At 46.7% G+C, this 23478-nt stretch overlaps 1 protein-coding gene across 4 annotated transcripts in view; it reads left to right on the top strand.

The window, feature by feature from the left end:
• The window catches only part of GRIK4 (glutamate ionotropic receptor kainate type subunit 4), a 200787-nt gene that overhangs the window by 33466 nt on the left and 143843 nt on the right, over positions 1–23478 (top strand). For all 4 annotated transcript variants that reach the window (XR_010922966.1, XM_067564827.1, XM_067564836.1 and 1 more), the window contains exon 2: positions 576–707. Coding sequence is in view for 3 of the 4 variants with exons in the window: in XM_067564827.1 (XP_067420928.1) it covers positions 626–707 (82 nt within the window). In the remaining variant the exon portion in view is untranslated. The remainder of the gene's footprint in view (positions 1–575; positions 708–23478) is intronic.

Below are 23478 nucleotides of genomic sequence, written 5' to 3'. Positions count from 1 at the left end.
ATGCAATTTTCATAAGACTGGAAGCATCCTGGTTCATCAAGTCCAGTCCCCTGCTATTACAGGCAATCCCATTGTATAATCCCATTCACAAATTTATCAAGCTCCATCTTCAAACTCCCCTCCCCCAATATTCCTCTTGGAAGGCTATTCCAGAAACTTACTTCTCTGATGGTTAGAAACCTTCTGATTTATTCCTGGCTAATTTATACCCATTTGTTCTTGTTTTCAAACACCAGCGCACGTATCCTAATCCTACAACTGGATGGTCAAATTGCTACGTAGGTGCCAATATGGGCCAGTTTATATCATAATATTTTGGTCTGTGTATCCAAGTGGCTCCCTCCACCTCTCTTCTTTTAATGGGGTCACTGGGTTGGAATTTGGAGGAGGGGACGTAGGCCTTGAACCATCAGGGGAGCAGCAATGGGCTAGGGTTGTGTGGTTAGTAGACCTGGCTCGCTGTCACTCCTGTCCTGCTTCTGTCTGGTTGGGGGAGGGAAGAACCATCCCTGCAATTGGGATGCTGTTGGTTCCGTGGCTGGTGTTGCTAACAGCACAATGTTCCTTCTTTGCAGAGTTATGTCATGCCCAGACCACCACAGGGCTCCATGAGGATTTATAGAAGATGCTCCGGGTCTTGGCGCCTCTGGTGCTCCTTCTGGCGTGGCTAATGAGAATCGCTGCCAGCCCCCATTCCCTGAGGATCGGTGAGTAAGAAAGCTCCTGCACACGCTGGGTTTTGCCTGGGGAGGCACTTGTTGCTCCTGATGAAAATACGAGGCCTGAGTCTGCTATCACTCACGCTTGTCTTACTCCACACATGCATGCATGGGGAAGCAGGGCCGTTCCTGGGGGCGGGGAGAGGTGTGGGGCCCGGGGCAAATCCCATTGTGTGGGCCCCCCACCTGGCTCCTGGCCGGTACCATCACGATGCCGGGACCCTGATGCAACTGGTCTGGGTGCGCAGCCAGGAGACGGGCTGCAACCACCCACCTCCTGCCCAGTCTGGTGCGGGGCCCCACCAGAGCAGTTGCCCCGCTTCGCCCTACCCTAGGGGATGGCTCTGTGGGGAAGTAAAGGGAGGCTCATGCTTTAGCCTGTGATTTAGTCACCCAAACCCTCCACATCTAGCCAGTAGTCTAGTTAGCCAGGCCTCTGTAGCTGCCCAGATTTAGCTCTCTGCTAAGGATAGTGCTGTTGCTACAGGAGCATACATCAAATGAAGCTTATGGAGCGTATTCACGTTTGCATTGTTTTCATCAAGTTAATGTTACTCTCTGGGAATCTTTTTATATATAAATATTTTGTGAAAGCCACTTGGGGAAGAGGAGCTAATAACTTGCCTTTCGTGCAGAATGTTCCTGTACAAACAAACAACAAAAAGTCTTTCCACAGCACTTTTTTTCCCCCCCTCCTCCCATTGGTGAGAGCAAGAAATTAAACCCAGGTTGAATACAATTAAGCAGCATTATAGAACCGTTCATGTCAGTAAGATGCTTAATTCATGAGGGGCCCAAGTTTATTCAGCCCTCTCAGTGTTTATTAAAAGGAGTTTGAGAAGCAGGGACCAGTGGCATTTATTTGCGGCCCATGTGGGTTAGAGAAAAGAAATGCAGCCAGAAACTCCCATAATGAAACTTGCCTTGTATTGACACTTCGCTCTGCTGTTAAGAAAGGAAACAGCTTTCCCGCCTGCTGTCTCTGGAGCTGCGAGCTGCTTGTATTAACTCCTTGTCGTGGATAAGAGGCCAATCCTTTCCTTCCCAGTTTGTGACATACGCAGCTGACACCTGGAATAAACCCACTTCTCCCCCTTTTTCTAGAAGAGCATGGCAGAGCTGAGACATCAGGCAAGGGCTGGACCTGTGCTGGTTGGGGTGAGGATCTCCATTCCTGAGATAACTGCACCTCTGATCCCTTCTTCGCCTCTGGGCGGAGGTGCCAGACCTTAAACTCCCACCTTTCTGAGGATGGGAAATCATGTTCCTCTCTCTCCAGATGGGGGAGGATTTAGGTTGCAATTCTTCCTGCTCCTCATTGTGTGACCACTTTAGCAAGTTTAGTTCAGCACTTGGCCATCCTCCCTCTTCCAGGGGTTACGCCAGGGTTAATCAATGACCAGCCAGCCTTGAGAAAGCAAGAGACTCACTTAGAACAAAAGCATTACAGGAAAAACATATCTTAAAAACAAAGGCCTACCTTATAGTCAGACCTGTCGTACCAGGGATCGCTCATCTTCTTCATGAAGATCCTGGTAGGTTTCGCAATCCTTCCAACTAGAGCTTGCTGGAAAACAGAAATCCCTTCCCGTGAAACATTTCACTTTTTTTAAAAAAACTGTCGCAACCATGGACAAAAAGTCAAAACTGTGAAGCTTTCACCTGGAGCATGGGGTTGCATCCCTGACCATCTTGGCTAATAACCCTTCCAAGGACAGTCATGACTAAGGCCTTGTGGTTAACACTACTATCCCTTCCATGTCATTACCAGCAGCTCACATGAGCTTTAAATGCACCTGCCCTTACCCACAATTACTCCAAATAGCGTTCAGCATCGTGTTAGACAGAGTACTCCTACCTCTTCTAACGTGATACAATTTTCCAGCATAATGGAGGCCTTAATAGTCAATATCAATGCATCTGCAATAACTGTGGCCGCAAATTGGTGTTCCTGAGTGCAGACAAGGCCTTGTTTTGCCTAGGGACCTAAGGGTGGCGACTGAAGCTGAGTTAACACTCCAGGGAAGAAGCAAATGAGCTCCCCTCTGAGCACCTAGAAGAGGAGCTGTTGCTGGGAAACCTTTCCACTTATAAATAAGAATAACATTTAGGGAAAAAAGCTCCCGGTGGGGCATTAACTGTACTGCTCTCCTCTGGCTAGTTGTAATTAGCACACTGCTTGCCCACTTGTCACACCTATTCTGGCAACAACTGGTTTAAGTACCACCTATTCAGAAGGGAGAGGGACTAATTACTCCCAGCCAGAGGGGAGGGAAGCGGAGAGGAGAACAGCTGAACTGGAAAAGAAATAGGTCAATAAAACACCCATGTGATTAGCTGACCTGAACAGCAGTCTGAGAATTGTTAAAGGATTACAAATAATCCTTTTTTATCAACCACTTTTAAAGCTGTGGACACCCTGTCCTGTACCACATACTTTCATGCACAAGTGGAAATGTGGGTGCAAACCATTTCTACAAATAATGGTTGGCATCACTTTACATCCACAGACCTCCAAGCGCTTTACGGTTGGATTGCAATAGTGCCTAAAGTGCCTGATTAAGGATCAGGCTTCACCGTGCTAGGCCCTGTACACATACATCATCAAGAGGGCAGTTCTTGCCCTAAGGAACTTGCAGTCTGTGCTGACAATGAGCTGACAGATGGAAACAGTGAAACAATCCTGTTCAGTGTAATAAAGAATAGCTACAACATGCCTCCTGCCTAGCATCACAGCAGAGGTGAGTCTTAAAGAAAGGTCTGAAGGAGGATGTAGTTTACCGGCGCTCCTCCAATGTGTAAGAGGCAGCCTAGGGAGTATCTTCATCTCCATTTTTCATAGGCAGAAGAAGTGAGGCGGAGAGTGGTTTGAGCAACATCACACTGCAAATCAGAGGCAGGGCTAGGCCTGGAACCCAGGAGTCGTGAGTCTCACACGTCTACACTACGGCGGCATGGCTCTGGTGCTGTAGCACTGTAGCGTAGAGGCTTCCTGCATTGACAGAAGAGGGGTTTTTCGTGTCACTGTGGGTAATCCACCTTGCCGAGAGAGGCGGTACCTAGGTCAACAGAAGAATTCTTTAGTCATTGTTTTTATATTTCATTCAAGGTTGTCCGATCAGATTCTTAAAGGAATCTTTAGATTGGGGAAGAGGGGAAGGCGGGGGGACATAACAGCAGATAACATAAATAAAATCCTTGCTGATGCATGTCCTGCTAAATTTGTCTGGTTGCGACATTATAAATATTTCATTTTTTTTCCTGTAAAGAAACACCAGTCAAGTCCATTAAGGTGAAATAGATTCATTGTTATTCTTCATTTGCTACTGAAGTGTGGCGGAAGGTGCAATATTCATTTGTTAGCTATTCAGCCTCTTAATATTGTTTTTACAGTTCTTCTAGTAGAGTGATATTTTATTTATGCTCCCCAAGATATGCGCATAAATCCCCAAGCCACCTACAAATATGTCAGCCCCTTTCAATAATTCATCTTCTGGAAATGCCCTTTGATTTCTTTTGACTCTCCCCAGCAAATCCGTATCCCCAGTGGCTGACCGCCTAGGAAGAGTTGTAGCGTGTTGGTCCCAGGATATTAGAGACACAAGTTGGGTGAGGTAACATCTTTTATTGGACCACTGTTGGTGAGAGAGACAAGCTTTTGAGTTTGTCTTTGACCTGAAGAAGAGCTCTGTGTAAGCTCAAGAACTTGTCTCAGCAACAGAAGTTGGTCCAATAAAAGATATTACCTCACCCATCTTGTCTGCCTAGGAAGAGAGCAGCTGATAACAATGCCACTTCTCTTAGTCCTAGCCTTCAGATCCTTAATGGGACTTCTAAAGATGCCAGTCTTAGTCTTAGTCATTCATATGAAATCAACAGAAGAGACCATCCATTCACCTTTCATAGGCAACCTCCCACCTTAAGAACCTGTTTCAAAGGAACCCCAAATTCACCCAGTACCGCTCTACTCCAGCTTCTTTGGAGGACCTTTCTATTAAGCAACTCATATTTGTCAGTAGTCACTTGAGTAATTGCTTAAGGCAGGTTTTTTTGTGCATGACTTCCCCTCTCCAACCACTGCCCAGGTTCTTGGTTTCCTTGACTTCAGTATTCTCTCCTTAGAGGCAGCTTGTGAAATTCATTGCCCTGAAAGGTCATAGATCCAGATGATGTGGCTGGATTTTCTAAAAGGCACTGGGATAATGTTATGACCATTAGTCACCGCTGGAGTCACGCTGGCTAAGATAAGTGTAATCACATCTTGTGCTTTAGGTTGTAAATTGCCTATTGCGAGGGGGTTGTACAGTACTGTACAAATAGTCCGGGGCTTCACCTTCCTTTGATACATCAAGCTGTGCCATCACCTTCCAGAGACTGGACACTGCACGTGATGGACGTATGGCGATTCCCTGGTTAAATGTACTCAGCCATGGCTGGCAAGTCCAGTGGATCTTCTCAGCTTTTAAAAAATAACGGGCTGGCTTCTGCTACCCTTCCTCACTGTTGGAACTATTTGCAGAGTAAAGGAATATTCAGTGTGAACATGGGTAGCAGCATCTGCCCTGAAATGAATGAGGAGGTGCTGTCTTATTGTATATGTGGATTTGTTCCAGAGTGATGTCTCTAATGTGTGTGCTGGCAGAGGGGAGATATCTAGTCTGGTTCCTTCCTCAGTGCTTGCTAGTTTTACTGCCACTATAGTTACAGTCAACGTTCCTTACTCTCGAAAAGCAGACCTACCATATCCGATTTGCAGGGGATGGAGGCTGGCTAGGACTGATCTTTTGGAAAACAGGAAGAAGAGAGTTGGATTCAGCGAGACAAACGACCCCTTTGAGCCTTGTTTGTGCATCTGTGTTGGGTTTGTTCCCTCCCCGACTTCCATTGGAGTGAATTATCTTTACTGATCTGTTAGTGTCTGGTAATATCCGAGAGGCATGTTAAACTGGCACTGATGGATAAATGTTGTATGGAGATTAGTGGATTTGCCCAGAAAGGCCTGAAGCGTTGTTCTGATTCATATGTGCGTGCAAACTGTCTTGACTGTGGAAGCAGTGCCTGGCTGTGGGTGATGTTCAGACCACACGGATAGCAAGTTAGCTGATGGTTATTTGTAGTGCAAGTTTTAGGCTTCAGCCAAGCCTAGTAAAACTGTGGTATGACTGGTAACGGCAGTATGCTACCAAGTGCTGCACTACATGGTGCTTCTGTGGTGATATGAAACTGGGCTAGGACTTACTGTAGATGCTAATGCAGCAGGAAGAAGTGGAAAGTTTTACATGAAGGACAGGAGCCAGAGAACGGGAACTATCACTTGAATGCCAGATCTCTTAAAGGTACAAGTCCAGTACAGCCGCTGTAGACACATACATTTTCTGGGCCTGATGGACTGTCTTCTCCTGGATATGCTGCAAGCCTGTCTCTGAGCTAGGGACCAGGAAATGAGAGCAGTGCAACACTGATAAACTGCTCGTGACTGCATACCGTACTGCCACCCGGCAGCGTGTCTAGGCTTTAGCCATTTCTAACTCATCTCTTTTCTTAAATAGCCTGAAAACCAGTCATAGTAAAAGCTATTTTTGCCATTTCTTTCATTAGTTAAAAAACAGAAAAGCTCCTTTATGTGACTGAAAGCAATAGATGCCAGCCTCCCTGGAGACTTAAACAGCTGCCAAAATTAGTTCCAGATCCCAGCCAACATCATTGAAACTAGAATATCCATGGAAAGCTCCCATGCAGCATAGATGGACTTCTGCCCTACTTTGTGTTATAAATAACTACTGTCCAACCCTTTCCCTCGCCTCTGCCAGGGCTAAGTTATGTACTGTGGATTTCACACAGTACTGTATAGCGCTTGTCTTGGCTGCAGAGTTAGCGACAGTCAAGTTGACACCTCGCTCGAATGAGAGCCATCAGACTGCCGTCACTCTCCAACAGGCCAGCTACCTTGAGTTTAAAGCATCCCTGGAGCTAGAGTTTCTTGTGTGTGGACAGGAGTCTGGTTAAAGGTACCTCTCAACTTCTACCTCCAGCTCACACTGCAATGGAAAGCTGTCCTTAGCATAAGCAGCTTTATTGATATGCAGCCACTTCTGAAGTGGGAGGATGGAGTCAGTAGTTTGCACATCATTGGGGGCGAAGAGAGTGTGGAAAATTTGGTCCAGGACACTGAGGGAAACTGTCGAGGGATCTTTACGCAGTGAACAGAACCTGAGATTTTAAGGCTGCATCCAAAAGATGAGAGGGAGGATGCACTAGTGGCTAAAGCTATGGACTGGGACTCAGAGGAGAGGAGTTTCAGTTCTTGTCTTGGCCACAGACTCCCTGTGTGACCGTGTCAATCTCTCTGGCTTGTTTGTTAGATGTTTCTGAGCACCCACCCTCTGAAAATCAGCCCTGAACTGTCCCACCATCGCCACCATATACATCACAACTGCACCTGTGTTTCCCCTCAATGGTCCAGCAAGGACCACCCAACCCTCAGGCTTCTGGCTCCCCAGACATTGCCCCTCTTGGCTGGTGACCCATGTCTCTCTCCCTCCTGACCAGGGTATTTCCAGGCTCAACAGTTTCCTGCCTTCCTGGTGTTATTCCCAGCAAAAGAGAGTCTGCCTAAACAGGTCTGCTTGCTGCTCCTCTCAGAGATGATACACAGTGTAATTGTCGCTAGTTATGTTACCACACAGTTCTCCCTAAGCAAGCATGTTCTACTCTTAAGGTAAAAGCACTACAGAGAAAACGTATATAAAACATTAAAATAACCTACACCCATGCTAATAAGTTTATCAGAGATCACCCCTTCCAAGATGGGCTCTGGAAGGAGCCCTCCTTCAAAATCCGCACCCTGGGGTTTTCCTCTGGTTGCAAATTCATCATGCCTGTAACTCAGAACTAGCACTCATAACAAGTTTAAACCCTCCTTTATACTGTTTGAGGGTCTTTGATCTAGGGTTTCTAGGAGCAGGTATTTAGTAAACCATGGAGTTTTCTCCAGCGCAGCTTCAAAAAAATGAACTCTGGGGTGGGTCCTTTGTATTCCCCTCACCCCAAGCGTTACCTAGGAAATTCACTTCAAATGTATTGTTTCCAAAAGTCCCTTGAAGTTCCTAGTCCTTCCCAGAGATTGCATTAGTCAGTTTCCTAGAGATGTTCCATACAATAACCACACACACACAAAACCGCATTTTAATACAATGGGCCCCCAAGGCATTAAACTTAATTCTATTAGGTTTATCCAGGACATTGTCATATCTGTCACACAAGGGCTCTAGTTTTTACTGTAGCGTACTCGTAATAAGCCTCTGTGGCAGTCCCTGGGCAATGCTGTTAAAGAGAGACATGTCACAAAGGTCTTTGCTGCAGGAAAATCACCTCTTTCTGCGGCTTGTGTTTATTGTTTTTTGAGTGACTCAAACTAAAAACATCATTGTCCAGTGTCCCGGAGCTGAATTCTTCCTTAGGTGGCAAGACAAGCAAAACAGAGCAACCGACCCAAAGGGGACATCCAAGTTATACTCTGTGCTGCCTGGACCAGTTGTTCCCAAGCCCTTTCTCCTGCATCAGGTTTGCAAACTTTATGCGGAGTCCAGTTGGTAACACAGCCTGAAAGCCAGCAATGTGAGTGTGTTTGTGGGGTCCCAGGGTCCATTGCAAATATTCCTTCCCCCCTGTTCCCAGCTCTGGTGTCTGGTTCCTTTTCCGGGGAAGGTGAATCAGCTGACCTGAATAGACGGAATTCTTCTATTGCTTCATCTTGTTGACTAGAGTGATTTATAAACTGCAGCTACCTGCAGAGGTAGGGTATTTGTGCATGCACATGCTACAGTCATTCCCTTCCCCAGCATGTTTCTGTTGGCATCCAGTCTGCACTAAAGCCGCTTCTGAAAAATTTAATTTTACAATCGCAACATGGGCCTTCTCCTTCTCACCTCTGTGATCCTTGCAGATTTGTTATGCAAACTGTTTTTCACCCACCCAGCACCATCTCCTCTCTGAATGAAAACAGTCAGGATAAAGTTATTTTGTCATTTGCCTCCTACATTTTAAAGCAATCCTTACCATATCCCCCGTCTCTAGGATGCTTTGGCAATTGCAGATTTCTGGCATTTAATTTCAGTTACGTTCTATTAACTTTGATTGCACCTGGGTTTTTGGCAAGATTGTTTCTTCTGGGGGACTGGTGCAAGTGGGTGGAAGTGCTGGTTTTATGCATGTAGGTAAATAACATATGCTTGGTCACAAAACAAAACTGCATTTGCGGAAGCAGTTGCATTGCAAGAGCTTGCAACTTCTGTCCAAAGTTATGATGCCTCCCCATGTGAAGGCCAGGCCAGGTGTTCTCCGTGCCCGTCTTGTGCTAATTCACTGCAGCTCCTGGCAGCCAACCTGTCAGGGTCAACCAAACAGGCAATCTACAGTGGTTTCTCCCAAAGCCACGAAGCTCCACCATTCCCCCGAACGAAGTCCCATAGCGTGGCTTGGATGTTTCCCCAAAGCCCCTGACCCCAGCAACAGTGTTGGGTGACGCTATGGGATAGGTGCCTCCGATGTCCCGGAATGGATTGCGGTCATCAGGTCTAGCGTGCCTGACCCACCAGAAAGGTTCTGTCAGAAACAGTGTTAGCTGAACCGTTGCGAGACAAGCAGCTTGGGCTGGCTGGAAGGTGAGGATTCTCTTTCGTGAACAAGTTCAAGGTTCCACAATTTCACGGAATGAAAATGAAATCTTTCAGAAAAGTGAATGAAAAAGAGAGAGACCGATAGCCCACTTGTTGAGACATTCACCTGGGAGGTGCCTGAATCAGGCAGAGCAGGGCCTGAAACTGGGTCTCTCTCATGGTGAGGGCATTTTGTGCATGCGCTCGGGCATTGGTCATCCTGCTTAGGCGAGACTGGGTGACCCGCAGTATTCTGCTGTCTTTGTTGGCTTGAAGATCTCCATGCCTTGGTGTCAGTGCAAGGTGCTTTCATTCCAGGGGCTGCGTTTGGAAAGCCCGTTTTACTTGTGTGTATAAACCCTGTGCAGTGTTTCATTAGCAAGGAGTAGGCGAGCAGAAGTGTAGGAAGGAGCTTTTTACTGAGGATGCAGAGCGGTCAGTGTTACCTGCTGTGAGGCTGTAGGCTTTTATGTGCAAACAGTTTGGTTGTCTCTTCGTGGTGAGGCGGTTAAAATAATTTCCTTAAGGAAAGAAGCACTCTCCCAAGGTTATTGTCTCAGCTCCCTGATGTGAAGACAATAGTGGATTTTCTGGTAAGGCTAATCTACGTAGCCCAGGAAAGAATCCTGATGGCATGAATGAATGGCATGGCTATAGATGCAATTGGGCAAAGGAGAAGGATGTGGGCATGCGAGCTGAGAGGAGGGGAAATGAAGTGCTGATGGTGCGACCTGTGCTGGATGGGACACAGAAGGCACAGTGTCTGCTTTGGAGGAGCTCATACCAAGCACAGAACGTTCTGGGAGCCCCCATGGAAGGTCCCATCTTGGAACGTTTCCTTGCAGTCATGATGGCTGCCAGTGTTTTTTGCACGGGTGTGGCTTAATGACTTGAGGGGTGAATTTAGAGAGGGAATTTGAAACAGACGGATGAATTCCTGGTGAAAAGGGAATAATAATGTTATGCATTTTAAATTCCCACTTTACCCAACTACCCCCTGAAAATAAATAGAAGAATTAAGGGTGAAAACACTAAGAGAGGATTATAATCTCTTTGGGGCAGGGACTGTCTTAGATGCTGTATGAACAAACACATCTGGGTCCTGGTCCAGGACTGGGGCTTCTAGATTCTGGTGCAATAAAAATAATAAATAATAATAAATGAAGTGTCACAAAAAACAAAACAAAAAAATGTAGGAAGGTCAGATGCTTTTTGAAAAACTGTGTGTGTGTTTGTGTAATATATATATAATATTACTTTCCTCCCCTTACAACCTTTAGACACAGGGCTTATTCTTACCATCAGTGAAATGCAGCCACCTCTGGGGCAGATCATAAGAGCTGCTAAACAGCGCACTGTGGCTGTACACGATGCTTTAGGACCAGAAGTGAAGAACCCCATATCCAACTGAAACGACATGGGAAATTCACAGCAAGAGGCTGTATAAATAGTAGCATTAGAATCCTATGAAAAGTGCCATAGGATCTTTAATAGCGCCCTGGTCAGGTCCGTGGTTTTACATCGCACTTGAAATGCCCTTTCAGCAGAATAGCATGTCCTGGTGCCCTCTGGGGCCGTGGCACAGCACTGACAGAGAGCGGCGAACACCTCCTGTTGGAGCCACCCTGGCTGCGTTTCTGCTTCCAGTTGACGTGCTGAAGGACCAAAGCAGAGTGTCAGAACGTGGGCATCAGCCTCTGCCCATTATTATATAACACGCCATTCACAGTAGATACAAAGTGAATCATAAACTGTAGGCCCAGTGGGTCAAAGGCCAGTCAACTGCGAAACAAACGTAAACAGTATTGCTGCCAATTATTTAGCTTTCTACCTTTGCTGGGTAGTGAGAGTGAGGGAAAACATGGCTCAGAAAATGAGGTGAGACATTTGGTGTGAGCTAAAGAACCGACACGCTTGAGTGGCTCAGCCAACCCTAGCACCTGCGTGAGAGCACACCGTTGCATTCCAGTATTTGGGATATTTGTAGAGCAAATCACACGTCAGTCTTGCGTCTCTGTTGGAGTGATGGTAAGAGTCTCACGGTCAGCCCAGAAAGCACACAGGAAAAATTCACATCCGGGGCTTGTTCTTGGCTGCCACGCTTCCTTCTACAAAAGGACATAAAATGAAGTCAAGAGAATAAAATTTAGCCTGAGAGTCTCTCCTGCCGAAGCACCAGAAGCTGACACGATGGATGGAGCCATTACAGGCTCCTGTGTAAATACAGACCCCTTTTTTCTTATAACATATCTCATTTGCTCAATAGCCCGGAATGGCTCCCAAGGAGCAGTTACTGTTTATCATGTCAGAGCTTTTTTTGCTTCTTAGCAGACTGTAGAGTTGATGGCCCATAGTGGTTGTTTTGGGTCAGACTTGGTGCGTTTGCTAGGCACGGTGGAGAGCAGGAGCCTGTAAACCTGTCATGCAAAGGTCACTTGGAGAATTGTTTTTCGTTTTTAGATCCTGTGAGTGGGAGAAGTCTATGTGGTGGTCAAGAGGCAGCATGGACTTAGGGCACTGGACTGGTAGTCAGAAGCCCTGGGTTCTCTTCTTGATTCTGATACTGGTTCCCTATGTGAAGATCACTGCACTTCCAATGGTAATACCTTGAAGCCAAGCGGCAACCCCTCTGTACCTCTCAGCCTGTCTGGGGGGAATGTGGGAGGGACTGGGCTGAGGAGCCAAAGAGGGAATGGAGGCAGGGCGGGGGAGTCTTTAGAAGTATAAATAGTCACTCCTGAGCCTGGGCTGCCCATGTCCCCACGGTGGCACCCTCTGGAATAGAACATGCAGTCGTAGGGAGCCTCTCGGATCACACAGGCCTGGTCAAAACTACAGCTTTAAATGTCAGATGCTTCAGATTGGATTTTGTAACAACCGAAAAGGCCAGGGACTCAACTTTGATATTCCCTCTCAGGGCAGGCGAGGAGATGGGAGGTCAGTGAAATCTGCATTTAGCTCCCTTCTCTCCTGCCAGGCATTTGGTGGCAAATAAATATTTTGCTCACAACTCATTGGAGGTGGCATCTCACCAGATGCTCGCTCACTTGGAATGACAGTGGATTTATTTTGTCGTCCATTTAGAGCTTATTATTTCCCCTCTTCCATACCTTCCTTCTCCTCCTGCCCTAATAACTGTTTACTATCCACTGGGACATATATTCTCTTCTGATTAAGTGCCATTTAGCTGTTGCCTGCTTGCTCATTTAGTTTTATAGACACATTCACACAGGTGCAGAGAAAGGGTAATGAGAACGGAGAATGGCAACAGTCTGGTTAGATTGGATTTTAATAAAGTTTCCAGCTAAGCTACATCATGACCATTCAGAGCAGTGGCACAGCTACGGGAGTGCCTGCGTGTGCGCGTAACATTTGACCTCATAATGCAACAGACAATGGAGCCACTACGATGATCCAAGCTAGACTTACACTGTCACCTGGGACCATAAAAGACAGTGGGTGCTCTGCATAGCTCTGAGCTGAAGTCTCCCTAGGGGAACAAGTGATTTCCCAGCTTTTGGCAGCTGCTAATTAGTTGTAGACGATGAGATAATTTATTAAAAAAATTAGGAGCAATTTTCTTCTTTGTGGTAATATCGCTTGGCAATAAAACTGCTCTTTTAAAGGGCAACTTTTGTCTAATGTAGCAATCACTGCTAAAAATACATTTTATATATATATATATATATATATATATATATATATGAGAGAGAGAGAGAACACAGTATTTCAGAAGATTCACTTGAACCATAGGAATGAATTCAAATTGAAATTCAAATTTCAGTGTCACTAATAGCGCTGATTGGAAGAAAATGATCAAGTCACCTTGGTGGCAGGGCAATGGGAAAATATTCTGCCATTAACCTGTGGAAGGAGTTTTAACATCGAGCAGGTGGCTGTGTTAACTGGAGTTTTCTGCAGTGAATTAGCAAAAAAGGCTGCTTTTCCTCCCCTCCCCTCTTTCCCTTTCCCCCAGGAGTGACAGTGACTGGTTACAAATGTGTAGCCTGGGGCAGAAGTACAGTCATTCACAGGTGGCATCTTGGGGAGGGATCAGAGCCATGTTTTGTCTGCTGTGTAATGCGCCTGGGGGACAGGGAATAGCTGAGAGAAAGGAAGAGCTGGCAGTGGATAGGTGGGAAGGGAGCGAGGGGTCTAGCATCTTCCTGATGAACAGTGTGGGCTGTTGTTGGGTGACTCAACACTCCAAAGCATGGGGAATCAAGGGAGCGCACAGCTCAGTGGCCTGACAATGCTGGTGACAGAGTGAATGGGCTAGCTGGGATGTGGCTAATGTGGTGGAATAGAAAACACTGGGTAAGTACCTTTGATAGGGTATGTAGAGGAGCAGAGCATGGAGGCTGAATGAGCGATGTGAGGCTAGAGCCTTGGGGAGCTGGGGGCTGTGAGGGTGAAGGGCTGCCGGAGCTGGGAATGTGGGGAAGTGAATAATGGGAGAGATGGTTCTTGGGTATTATGGGGGGGGATAGAGTGGGGACTGGGGGAGAGGTGGACGGTGCAGGAGAGGCTGTAGATGAGTGAGGCTGTGTGGGCAATATGGAGGAAACTGGGAGTCACTGGGCGAGCTGAGACGGGCAATGAGTGCTAGGAGAATTGTTGTAGCACGTGTCCAATAGCAGCATGTCAGGAGGCGAAGGTTGCAGCCGTAGATGGAGTTGTCCCTGGGAAGCTGTTCAGAGGAGGTGGTGACTTCTGTTTCCAGACGTCTCGTCATTTCAAGGAGAAAGCGCCACCCGGATGGGAGTGTCAAGACTCCTGCTGGGTGTGGAGACAGAACGCTGTGGCTTCCCCTCCGCGCTGCCTGCGTGCATGCAGCAGAGACATGCTGCATCTCTGAGCGCGTTGTGAATTCCAGGAGTCGTTCGCCCCTGCAGGGTGTCTAGGGGTGAGCTGGATCCCAAAGGTAATGAGTTTGAGTTCATGGAGCGTCAGGAGGGACCTGGGAAATGAATGGCAGTGCCGCATTCGCCTGGAAGGAAAGCATTTATAAGGCAGAGGAATGAATATTCGGCAAACTCTGGAGGCCTCCAATACTCCATCAGGTTTCTAATGATTTTGTCAGAGTGTTAATCCCTAGGGAGGGCAGCAGCATTGTGATATCAGCAAACAAATTACATTTCCGCTCAGATAACCCAATATGGAGTCGAGCACAAGAGTGGAAAACAATTCATCTGTTTCTAATAGGATCTAGAGATTCCAGTCAGGGCTGATCTACATCAGTCTACGGACGGAAGCGTGTGCATGGAATTCATCCCTGACAGTCGGGTGTGTGATAGTGAAGTAACATGTGTCCACAAAAACTGCGAGAGGGCACTGCCTAATTTTATTATGTGTTTGTATTATAGTGATGCTTAAAGCCTCCTGACTGAGATCGTGTATATAACCTGTGTAACAAGAGACGGTCTCTGTCCCAAAGAGCTTACAGCCTAAACAGAGAAGAAAAAGCAAAGGGTGGGAGGGAAAACAGTGGTCCAGAGAGGGGACTTGACTTGCCGGAAGTCACTTGGGAGAACTGTAGACAGCACCCAGATCTCCTGAGTCCCTGTCTAGTGCACTATCCACTAAGCCCACGCTACCTCCTGAACAGCAAGTGTGGATGAATGGGTGTCCAGGACACAGCAGTGAAAACATGTGACTAGTAGTGACAAGGGAATGCATATCCACCGATTACAGGAGCAAGAGGCTATGTGAATAGTAGTGGATGTCTGTGTATTTGTGTGTAATAAATGGAAGATAGCAGGGTCTGTGCGTGTGGATAAGGGTGAATGGGTTTGAACGTATGTGCTATATTGAAGTTTTGCTGGGTGTCTGATAGTGATTGCATGCACATGTGGTGTATAGAATACTGCAGTAAGAATACAGGTATATGTCATGATCGGACATGTGGATGGAAGCACACGTCTGTTGCAGTGAATGAGTTTGCATAAAATACTCCACGCGACAACGCATGTCTAAACATTTACGCTGAGCACATTAGTACCTGTCCACAGCAGGGAAGGTGTACGTGCAAGGTATGGAGCACTGACGAGTATGTGGGCGACGCAATACGGCAGTGCTGGTGCCTAGGCATGATAATGAGTAGCATGCGTGTATGGTGAGTGCATCACAGCAGTGAGCCTGCCTTGGGTGAACTGAGCTGAATGGAGCAGAAAAGGGAGCTGTGGAATTCAGCAGCAGGAAGAGGAAACAGAAGCTGATGCACTCAGACATGAACCAGACGTGTATATTTGTGGAAGCCAAGTACTGAGTGGGCAGGTTCCATGAGTCTGGCGAATACTAGGCAGCAAGACTGGGGTTGGATTTCCCAGGTCTTCTCCTTTTCTCTGCACTAGAAACCTCTGGTTTTATCTAGTTCAGTGGTTCCCAGGGAGGTCAGGCTCTCCAGACCACAGCTCCAGGTCTTCCACTGCCTTTCCTGAAGAGCCTTTATGGTATCTTTGCCCTCCCCTTACCAATCAATGGTGCACACCCTAAACTGCAAGGGAGCTCCCACCCCAGCAGTCACAAGAGCTGCCCGAGTGTTGGAGCAGTGTAACCGAATGGGAGGAGATATCCACCAAGGCTAAACGGGGACACAGTTCCGCCAGACCTTAGGAGGCTGGGACACCTTTTATCCTTGGACACCAGCTGCAATGGAGCCTCCGTGACCCCTCCAGGCCGTTTATTCCATTGATGATCCTCTTGCAAAGCACTCCAGGCAGGATTGAATTTCCAAAGCTCCCTGTGCTGGAAACTCTGTTCCCACTGGAATCATTCCCAGCATCAGTGGGAGACTCATCCTGGTCTCCTGCCCTAATGTCTTTAGTTTAAACTCTCTATGCTGTGGGGCCATTTCTCCTTTTAATACCATCCTGAATAACTTTTCCTTTTTTATGTGGCTCCCTCTCACATATTTATGGTAGAGATAACATGCCCCCTCACCTTCAGTGACCATTTCTGTAAGCGCTACATATTCTGTCCCTTTAGCCTCTCGTGGTAGATCATGACCTTTGATTCATTTAATCATTTTTATCATCCTCCTTTGGATTCCTTCTAACCTCTCTCTCTCTCTCTCTCTCTCTCTCTGTAGCGAGGAGACCAAACCGGTATACGGCGCTGTGAGAGTAGCCTGATTGAGACTACATTAAAAAGAATTGTATACAAGCTTATTCTCACCTTTGATCTCTCTGTGACGCTTACCACATTGCAAATTCCTCTCTAATTCTCAGTCTCTTATTCATTCTACATTGGTTTTTCTAACCAGCTGTCTCCTTTTAGTATCACCTGTAGCTACGTCACCTCAGGCTGCAATCACATGCTGAGTAAGGTCAGGTAGGACTTGGAGGGGGGAACTCCAAGACACACCTAAGAGTTCCCAAGGAAGCAGTTATGAATGAAGATTTGATCAGCCTTGGCCTGGGAGTCAGTGACTGAACCAATGCCTGTTACTGGGATCTGCTATTAATGTGCTCAGGAATTGACACGATTCTCGTTTGATTGACAGAAAGGCTTTAATTACTATACTTATAAACATATAAAATGAGCCCCCAAACCAAAAGTCCAGTATATGATTAGCTGTAGAAGCAATTTTCCTCACCAATGCAGGCAAGAGGTGGCAATGGTTTCTTAACAGCTTCCCCCGAGAGCTTGGATCTGTGGTCTCAGAAGAAAGCCGGGCAAGATGACAGTTCTTGTCCGTTTCTTGCAGGGAGTGATTCTTCACTCTTGAAGTATGCACCCTAGCTGTATTGCTTTGCATTTTATATTCTTAAGTTCAGTGTTTTTCAAGGCATTTTGGTAATTTACATGAATGAACAAAGAAATTCCAGAAAACAATACAAGAGAGAGCCCCATATGTTTTATTTAGTTAAAAGGCGCTAGCCAGCTAGATTTGGTGTCTAGTCAACAATCCATCACTTGTTTGTTACAGTGTTTCACCGTTCAAACAAAGGGGTATTGGGGTTGCTGTGATGAAATTGAGCAATACCTGGGGTGGCATCCAGCCATGGGCTTTGATCATAAGGTATTTTGAGAGGTCTGGAGCCATGGAGGTCTAGCATGCCCTGCATGTAACACATTTCTGTTTACAGCATAGGTGAGTTACTCACAGAGGATAAGTTCATTAGGGAAGCTGGTCCAGACTGGAGGGGCGATTAATCCTAGGTGAAACAGTTATCTTAATGAAATACCAGACATGCTTTGAGAATGGAAAAACAGCGTGTGTGTGTTGCAATGAAAAGCAATCACCCCTTTTCAAAAGGAACTCCAACCATCATTTCACATACTCTGCAATATGCATCTTATTAATATTTGGTAGCTTAATTTTATAAGTAGGCCAGCATAGCTGGAATTTCATGGTCTACAATGCCCCAGCATGACATTAAGGGGTGCTGTTGTAACCTGCTGTTACTGTGTGTTGCAGGTCTCCCTCTCTGCCTGATGCACAGAGAATAGGAGTCTGTTACAGCCCTGACTAGAGAGCTCTCTAGTTCAAGCTAGCTAGGGTGACTATAACCTTTCCTTTAAACACAGCCCTGAGTTGGTTTATCAGAAAATAAAACCAATTTGACATAGGTTAAGTGGGGCTAAGTAAAAGGCAAAAAGTTAGAAAAGGCTATAAGCAAATAAAAGTGAAAACATGCATCTGAAAGTCTAAAACTTTATTTAGCAAGATACAGGCTTTGTTCCTTTCTCTCACCAGTCATTTTTCTTTCCAGCTCTGGCTGAATTTCTCTCAGTCAGGACCTTCCACGAAAGCACAAGAGGCTGGTTTCCCTGGTCTTCCTGGGTGAAAGATCTTTGCCTAACCAGGTTTCTCCTCTATATTCAGTTGCAGAGATTTCAACGTCCTCTTGGTCGAAGAACCCAGCTTTCTTGGTTTTTAAGGGCTCTGTTCTCTTGTGTCTGTCTGGTGATGAATGCCTAAAACGGCTTCTGTCTTTGCTTATATCTCCCATAGTTCAATGATCTTGTTTCAGTAGGCAAGAAGCTCTCCTGTGTCCTTCCCTTCCTGTTGGCTCCTCGTTTCCCTGTCTTGAAACAGGGCTTCCATTGTTTTGATTCTACCTTGCTTAATTTACACAGGAGATAGGGCAATATCTGTCCCCACCTTCGCCTCATCTGGGCAGGAACTGTTCCTTCCTTTGCTTGGCCACACGCTGTAAAGCAGAATCTCAATGAGTGTTCAGAATTCCTCCTGTTGCGTTAATACAGACCTTTCACATGGATATTAATCACCAGTGTGTCAGCAGCTTTCAGAAGAGACCTCACGCTACACAATGCAGGATAGAATCAGTTGATTGCTTATCGCTTGAGATTCAGCTCTGTCTTTGTAGCCTTTACAATGTATTCTTTAAAAAGTTCAATGCAAACCAAGCTTCTCTTTTCTGCTGGGTGTGGATGTTATTGTACCTTCTCCCTCACTTGTTAGCTTGATGAGTCTAGTTATTGCTTATATGTAAATTGAGGTAAACGCATGTTCCTTTGTTTAGGAGAGACCTGTTTAAGAACTTCCTCTGATGTACCAGGTTGACACACATTTTAGTCAGAATTCCAGCATATATTCATAACACTTAATACCCATTGTGTACGTCTGTCCTGAAAGAATATTAATGATCAGTGAGTTGTTCGTTTTCAAATGATACCTCCCAAAGCGTATTTTGTACAAAAATGATTACAGTAGGTGTAGGGTGTGACTACAGGGGTACCTAGTTTTACAGTGGGCTCTTTATTGTTATCCGAAGCAGAAGGAAGTCGTTAGAGCTGTGTGTTATAGGAGGTGTGTGTGCGAAGGTGCGCAGCAAGGGTGTGGGTGGGCATTGTAGGGAGATGTATATTTCTAAGCACAGAGAGGCTGTGAGCTGAGCTGGCTTCTTTCTGCGCTTTCCAAGAGGAGAGAAAAGACAGTTAAATTGAGCTTGGACCTCGCAGACTCACATTTCTCTCCATTTGTTCCCTCCCATGAATACCCTTCGAAGAGCCTGTTTGTGGCCGCCGAGACACGCCATCACGGCGTGGCAGGCTTGGCGTGTCTGCTCTGTGTCAGAAAGTATCTGCTGGCGTGCAGGTCCAGCTTTCTGACTGCTTTCCAGTGAGGCCTCAGGAGGCCAGGCATCTGCGTCTTGCCGCACCGCTTTGCAAGGTGAGAAGTTCCCCGTGAGTCGCTAGTGAGTGAGACGTGCTCCGTCCTCTCATTAGGAGGATTTCTGCGGCCAGGCCGAGATGCCGACTTCTCGTTTCTGAGGGCAGTCATGACAGAGACTGTGAGAACATTCATTTATGTATGTCAGTAGGAGGTCAGCTGGCTGTCCCTGGGTCCCAGCTGCGGTGAGGCTAGAGAGAGTGGGAGTGTGAAGCCAAGAGATGATGGTAAGGAGCCAGGCTGTGTGGTGTTAGCAAATTTGTTCCTTTAAAAAAAAAAAGCTCAGTACAGTAGGCTTTTGTTTGAGTCTGAATCAGAGACCTGACAACTTCATCACGCGTGTAAAATGCATCCTCATTAGCCATCTTCTTAATTGGCGGGGTTGGCAGATGGCTCCGGGTAGCTAGCTGTCTGCTAATGGGTCTGTGTGCAGTGGTGTTAAGGGCTATTAGGAGCAGCAAAGAACAGTTTGGACTCTGATCCGCTTAAGCCGTCACTGGGTCTCCTCTATGGGCTCCCCGCAGGTAACCGACAACTTCAGCACACACGTGAACTGCAGGTCGTCTTGGGGCTATGAAGCCCTGGTCTGCTGGGCTGATGGTCTGTTTGCAATGCAAACGATCATGCAGTCTGGCCATAAAGGCTACTGCAGAGAGTTTGCAGCTTCAGGGCTGCTGCTGGGAGTCAGGTTGTAAATGACAATGCGGCTAACATGATCTAATTGGCTATTAAAAGAGAGAGCAGTCCCAGAGATGCTGAGGGCCAATTAACCCTGGGAGCTGGGAGGGTGACACTATATCTCTGTGCAGTGATGTGTTCATGAGTTGTTCGTGCATGGATATAGGAAGGAGCAGTGAGGTCCTGACCCAAAACCCTTTTGAATTTGCATGGGGTATTTTGGTCACACAGCCAGTTAAATTATTGCTTGCTTTTGTAGCTGGATGGAGATGGATTAATAAATGAAGAGGGTGGGCACAGCCAGAACCATTTAGTGAAGCCATTTGTGGACGGTCCAGTGCCCTCTGTAGTGAGTCAGTATAAAATGGTTACGAATTCATGTAGTGTGTTTTGGTGTGTGTAGCTGGGAGAAAAGGCAGTGAGGTGTGGGTGCAGAGGGCTGATGCTAACAGATGTGCTAATGAAGCACACTGATCCCGGGGTGCCCAGCTCACTCTGTTCCAGACTGGTGCACAGTTGTGAGCTAAACTGGGTGTACAATTGCTCTATGGAGGGATGATGTCAGTGGTGCCCCGCATAGAGACAAGTGTGAGCATCTCGAAACTCACCATATTGTCACCACAGAAGGATGGTTCTGCCTTGTGTACGAGTGAGTTGACGAGTTACGTGGCTGTGTCAACAGAGAATTATTTCCACTGGAGCAAAACTTTGTCCTAGTCCCATGAAAGCAAGATGGTTTGAATGATGGACAGGCTTGGGTAGCAGAACTCTGTCTCTAAGGTCCAGAGCTCATTCAGATCTGTGAACGGGCTTTTGGACCTTCTAATGTGGGCCTGTTGCTAGTTTGCATAAACAAAATGCTGCTACTGCTTTCCCTGCTTGTTTGCCCTGATGTCTTCTGCCTGAAGAAGGAGGAGGCATTCAACATTGCAAAGCGAGCCAGATACTTTCATAATCTTCTTCTGCCAGGCATCATGCTGACAAAGAGCAGGATCAGATAGGTTTGAAAGGAGTTTGCATAGTAAGATCTGTTCCCAAAAGGAAACGGAGCTCTCCCAGTTTGCCCAGATTCTTGCAATCTCTGTGTAATGTGGTTTGCATTGCAGATTGAATGATGAGCCTTAAGTTGGAGTTTGCTGGCACTTGTCAATTTCAGATCCTTTGTTGCATTAGCCTTGGTTATTTTTCTCCCTGAAATTGATTTCATTACCTCTGATTTCACCGGCTTTGCTGGTCTGATCTCTGCTGTGCTCTTCCTTTGACCAGGGTCATGAGACTAGCCTTTACGATCCTTCATTTACGTTGTCACTGCCTGCTCAATGAAACTAGTCAGTCTGGGATGGACTGAACTAATGAAACTGTCTCCTGCATTGAAGATCCCAAGTTCTGCTATCTAGGGGCAGGACTGGACGCTTCATGTAATGACCCTGCCATCATTTCCAAAGCGTTACACCCTTCCTGGGCAGCAATGTATGCTCTCCCCACGCACGTGGTTTCCTGGGATCCAAGTACTTTTGAATTACAAACATGGCCAGAGGGAGAAGCATGTGCAGTGGAGTGTCTTGGTTTGGTAATGTGCATTTTGCTTTGTTTTAAGATAAATGTACCTGTTGCTCTGTCTTTATATTAAAGAAGGCAAGATCAAGGTCTTGGAGCAAAAGGGGATGAGATTTATGAAGGCCCTTAGTTCTTGGGGGAGTCTCGGTCACTCCCCAAGAAAGCTCTGCAGACATTAAAACTCCCCCTTTGAGGTAGGTGAAGATTGTCGTCGTCATTCTGGGAACCCAGCCAGTTCAAGCTCACACAACCACTCACTTGAACCCACTGCTCCTTGCTCCCGGTATTACGTTCTAACCATTTTGGTGCACATTCCTTTTCCTCTGCTGCCCTTTGTCAAATGCTCTGCATCTCATGTGCTCAAACCCCATATCAGATGAAAAGGTAGGAATGAGGGAGGCTCTGTATTGGCAGTCAACCGATGTAAAAAGGGGTCATCACATCTAACTCTAAATGGATATAAAAGACCATTCGAGTACCTGAGCAACTTAGCAGAGAGGTGGAAAGTTATGGGGATGGAGAAAAGACGTTAGGGCCCATAGGAGTTGCTGCTAGATCCTTGGACAGTTTGAATCAATGCAACAAACGGCAGCGTGAAATCCCCAGGCGGTACCAGGCGCCGCAACGTAAAGTGTCATAACACTGCAACAACCAGTCCGAGCCACTGGCAGTTCCTTCGTGGCCGTCAGGATGCATTTTGTATGATGAATGTCATGAATTGCCTGGAGAACATGTGTTGTCCGGATGCTGCATGTACCGAACAAGACTCAGCCACGCGGTGTGCTTAGCGGGGCTGGATGGCCTTGGGGATTGGTAACGAGATGTTATGGGAACCTGCTGTCACAAGCTGGCTGGTTGGATATAGCCTACATCCGCAGTGAGTTACAGGCACTGGTGTTTGGTGACTTATGTGAACTGAGCTAGTAGGTCTCACTCTGGTTCCTGATGAGCAAGTGTCCGTATCAGAAAGCCACTTCCGACCTTGTATGGATTGGCCCGTTCATTAGCAGTCTCAGGAGAGAGGCCAGGGCTGAATGAGCTGTGGATCCTGACTTGTACAGAGGGGGCATTGAGGTAAACCAGTAGGAAACTTCCACTGCTTCTGCCCATTCTGTGGATCGCTTGAGAGCTTCTGCCCTCCGGCTAGCAGTCTGGTACCTTCCGTCAGCGCTAAATTGCCTTTAAAAACTAGACAGACATGGAGGCTTTTCCACCCATCAATAACCCCCTGCCCCCATTTACAGATGTTCCTGATGCATGTCGGAACCAAGGACACACACATGCTACTGCAAATATCAGCTTGGGAAAACAAACACAGAAGTTCAGAGGAATCTGGCAGAGATTTTCACCTAGGCAGCAAATAAATTGACTTAGTGCAGCATTCTCTTCTCTAAACCGGTGGTGCCTGGAATGGGGCCAGCTTTTTCTTTCTTTCTTTCTCTGGGAGATAGCCCCAGCTCCTCTGGGGAAATCTTTGAAAGGCTCCAGAGGACAAGGTAGCTTGTGGGTTCAGGAAGCAGCAGAACCTTCCAAAGATAAATTGCATCTGGTTAATGTTCTGCTGGAAACTGATGTTTCTGGAGGTGAAATTCTCTTAAAATTAAATCCCCCGCAGTGGGGGTGGGGGAAATCAGGACCCTGTTCACCATTCAGACGTCTGTGCAGCAGTTTATACAAGATTCAGTCCCAACACTCCTCCTTCCCCACCCTGCCATGCACCCTAGAG

Source organism: Emydura macquarii, unplaced genomic scaffold (assembly GCF_026122565.2).
Source record: "Emydura macquarii macquarii isolate MOO-44397 ecotype Brisbane River unplaced genomic scaffold, CSIRO-AGI_Emac_v2 contig_312, whole genome shotgun sequence".
Taxonomy (NCBI): Eukaryota; Metazoa; Chordata; order Testudines; family Chelidae; genus Emydura; species Emydura macquarii.
Note: the sequence above shows the minus strand (reverse complement) of the source record. Positions and strands in the feature narration are given on the sequence as shown.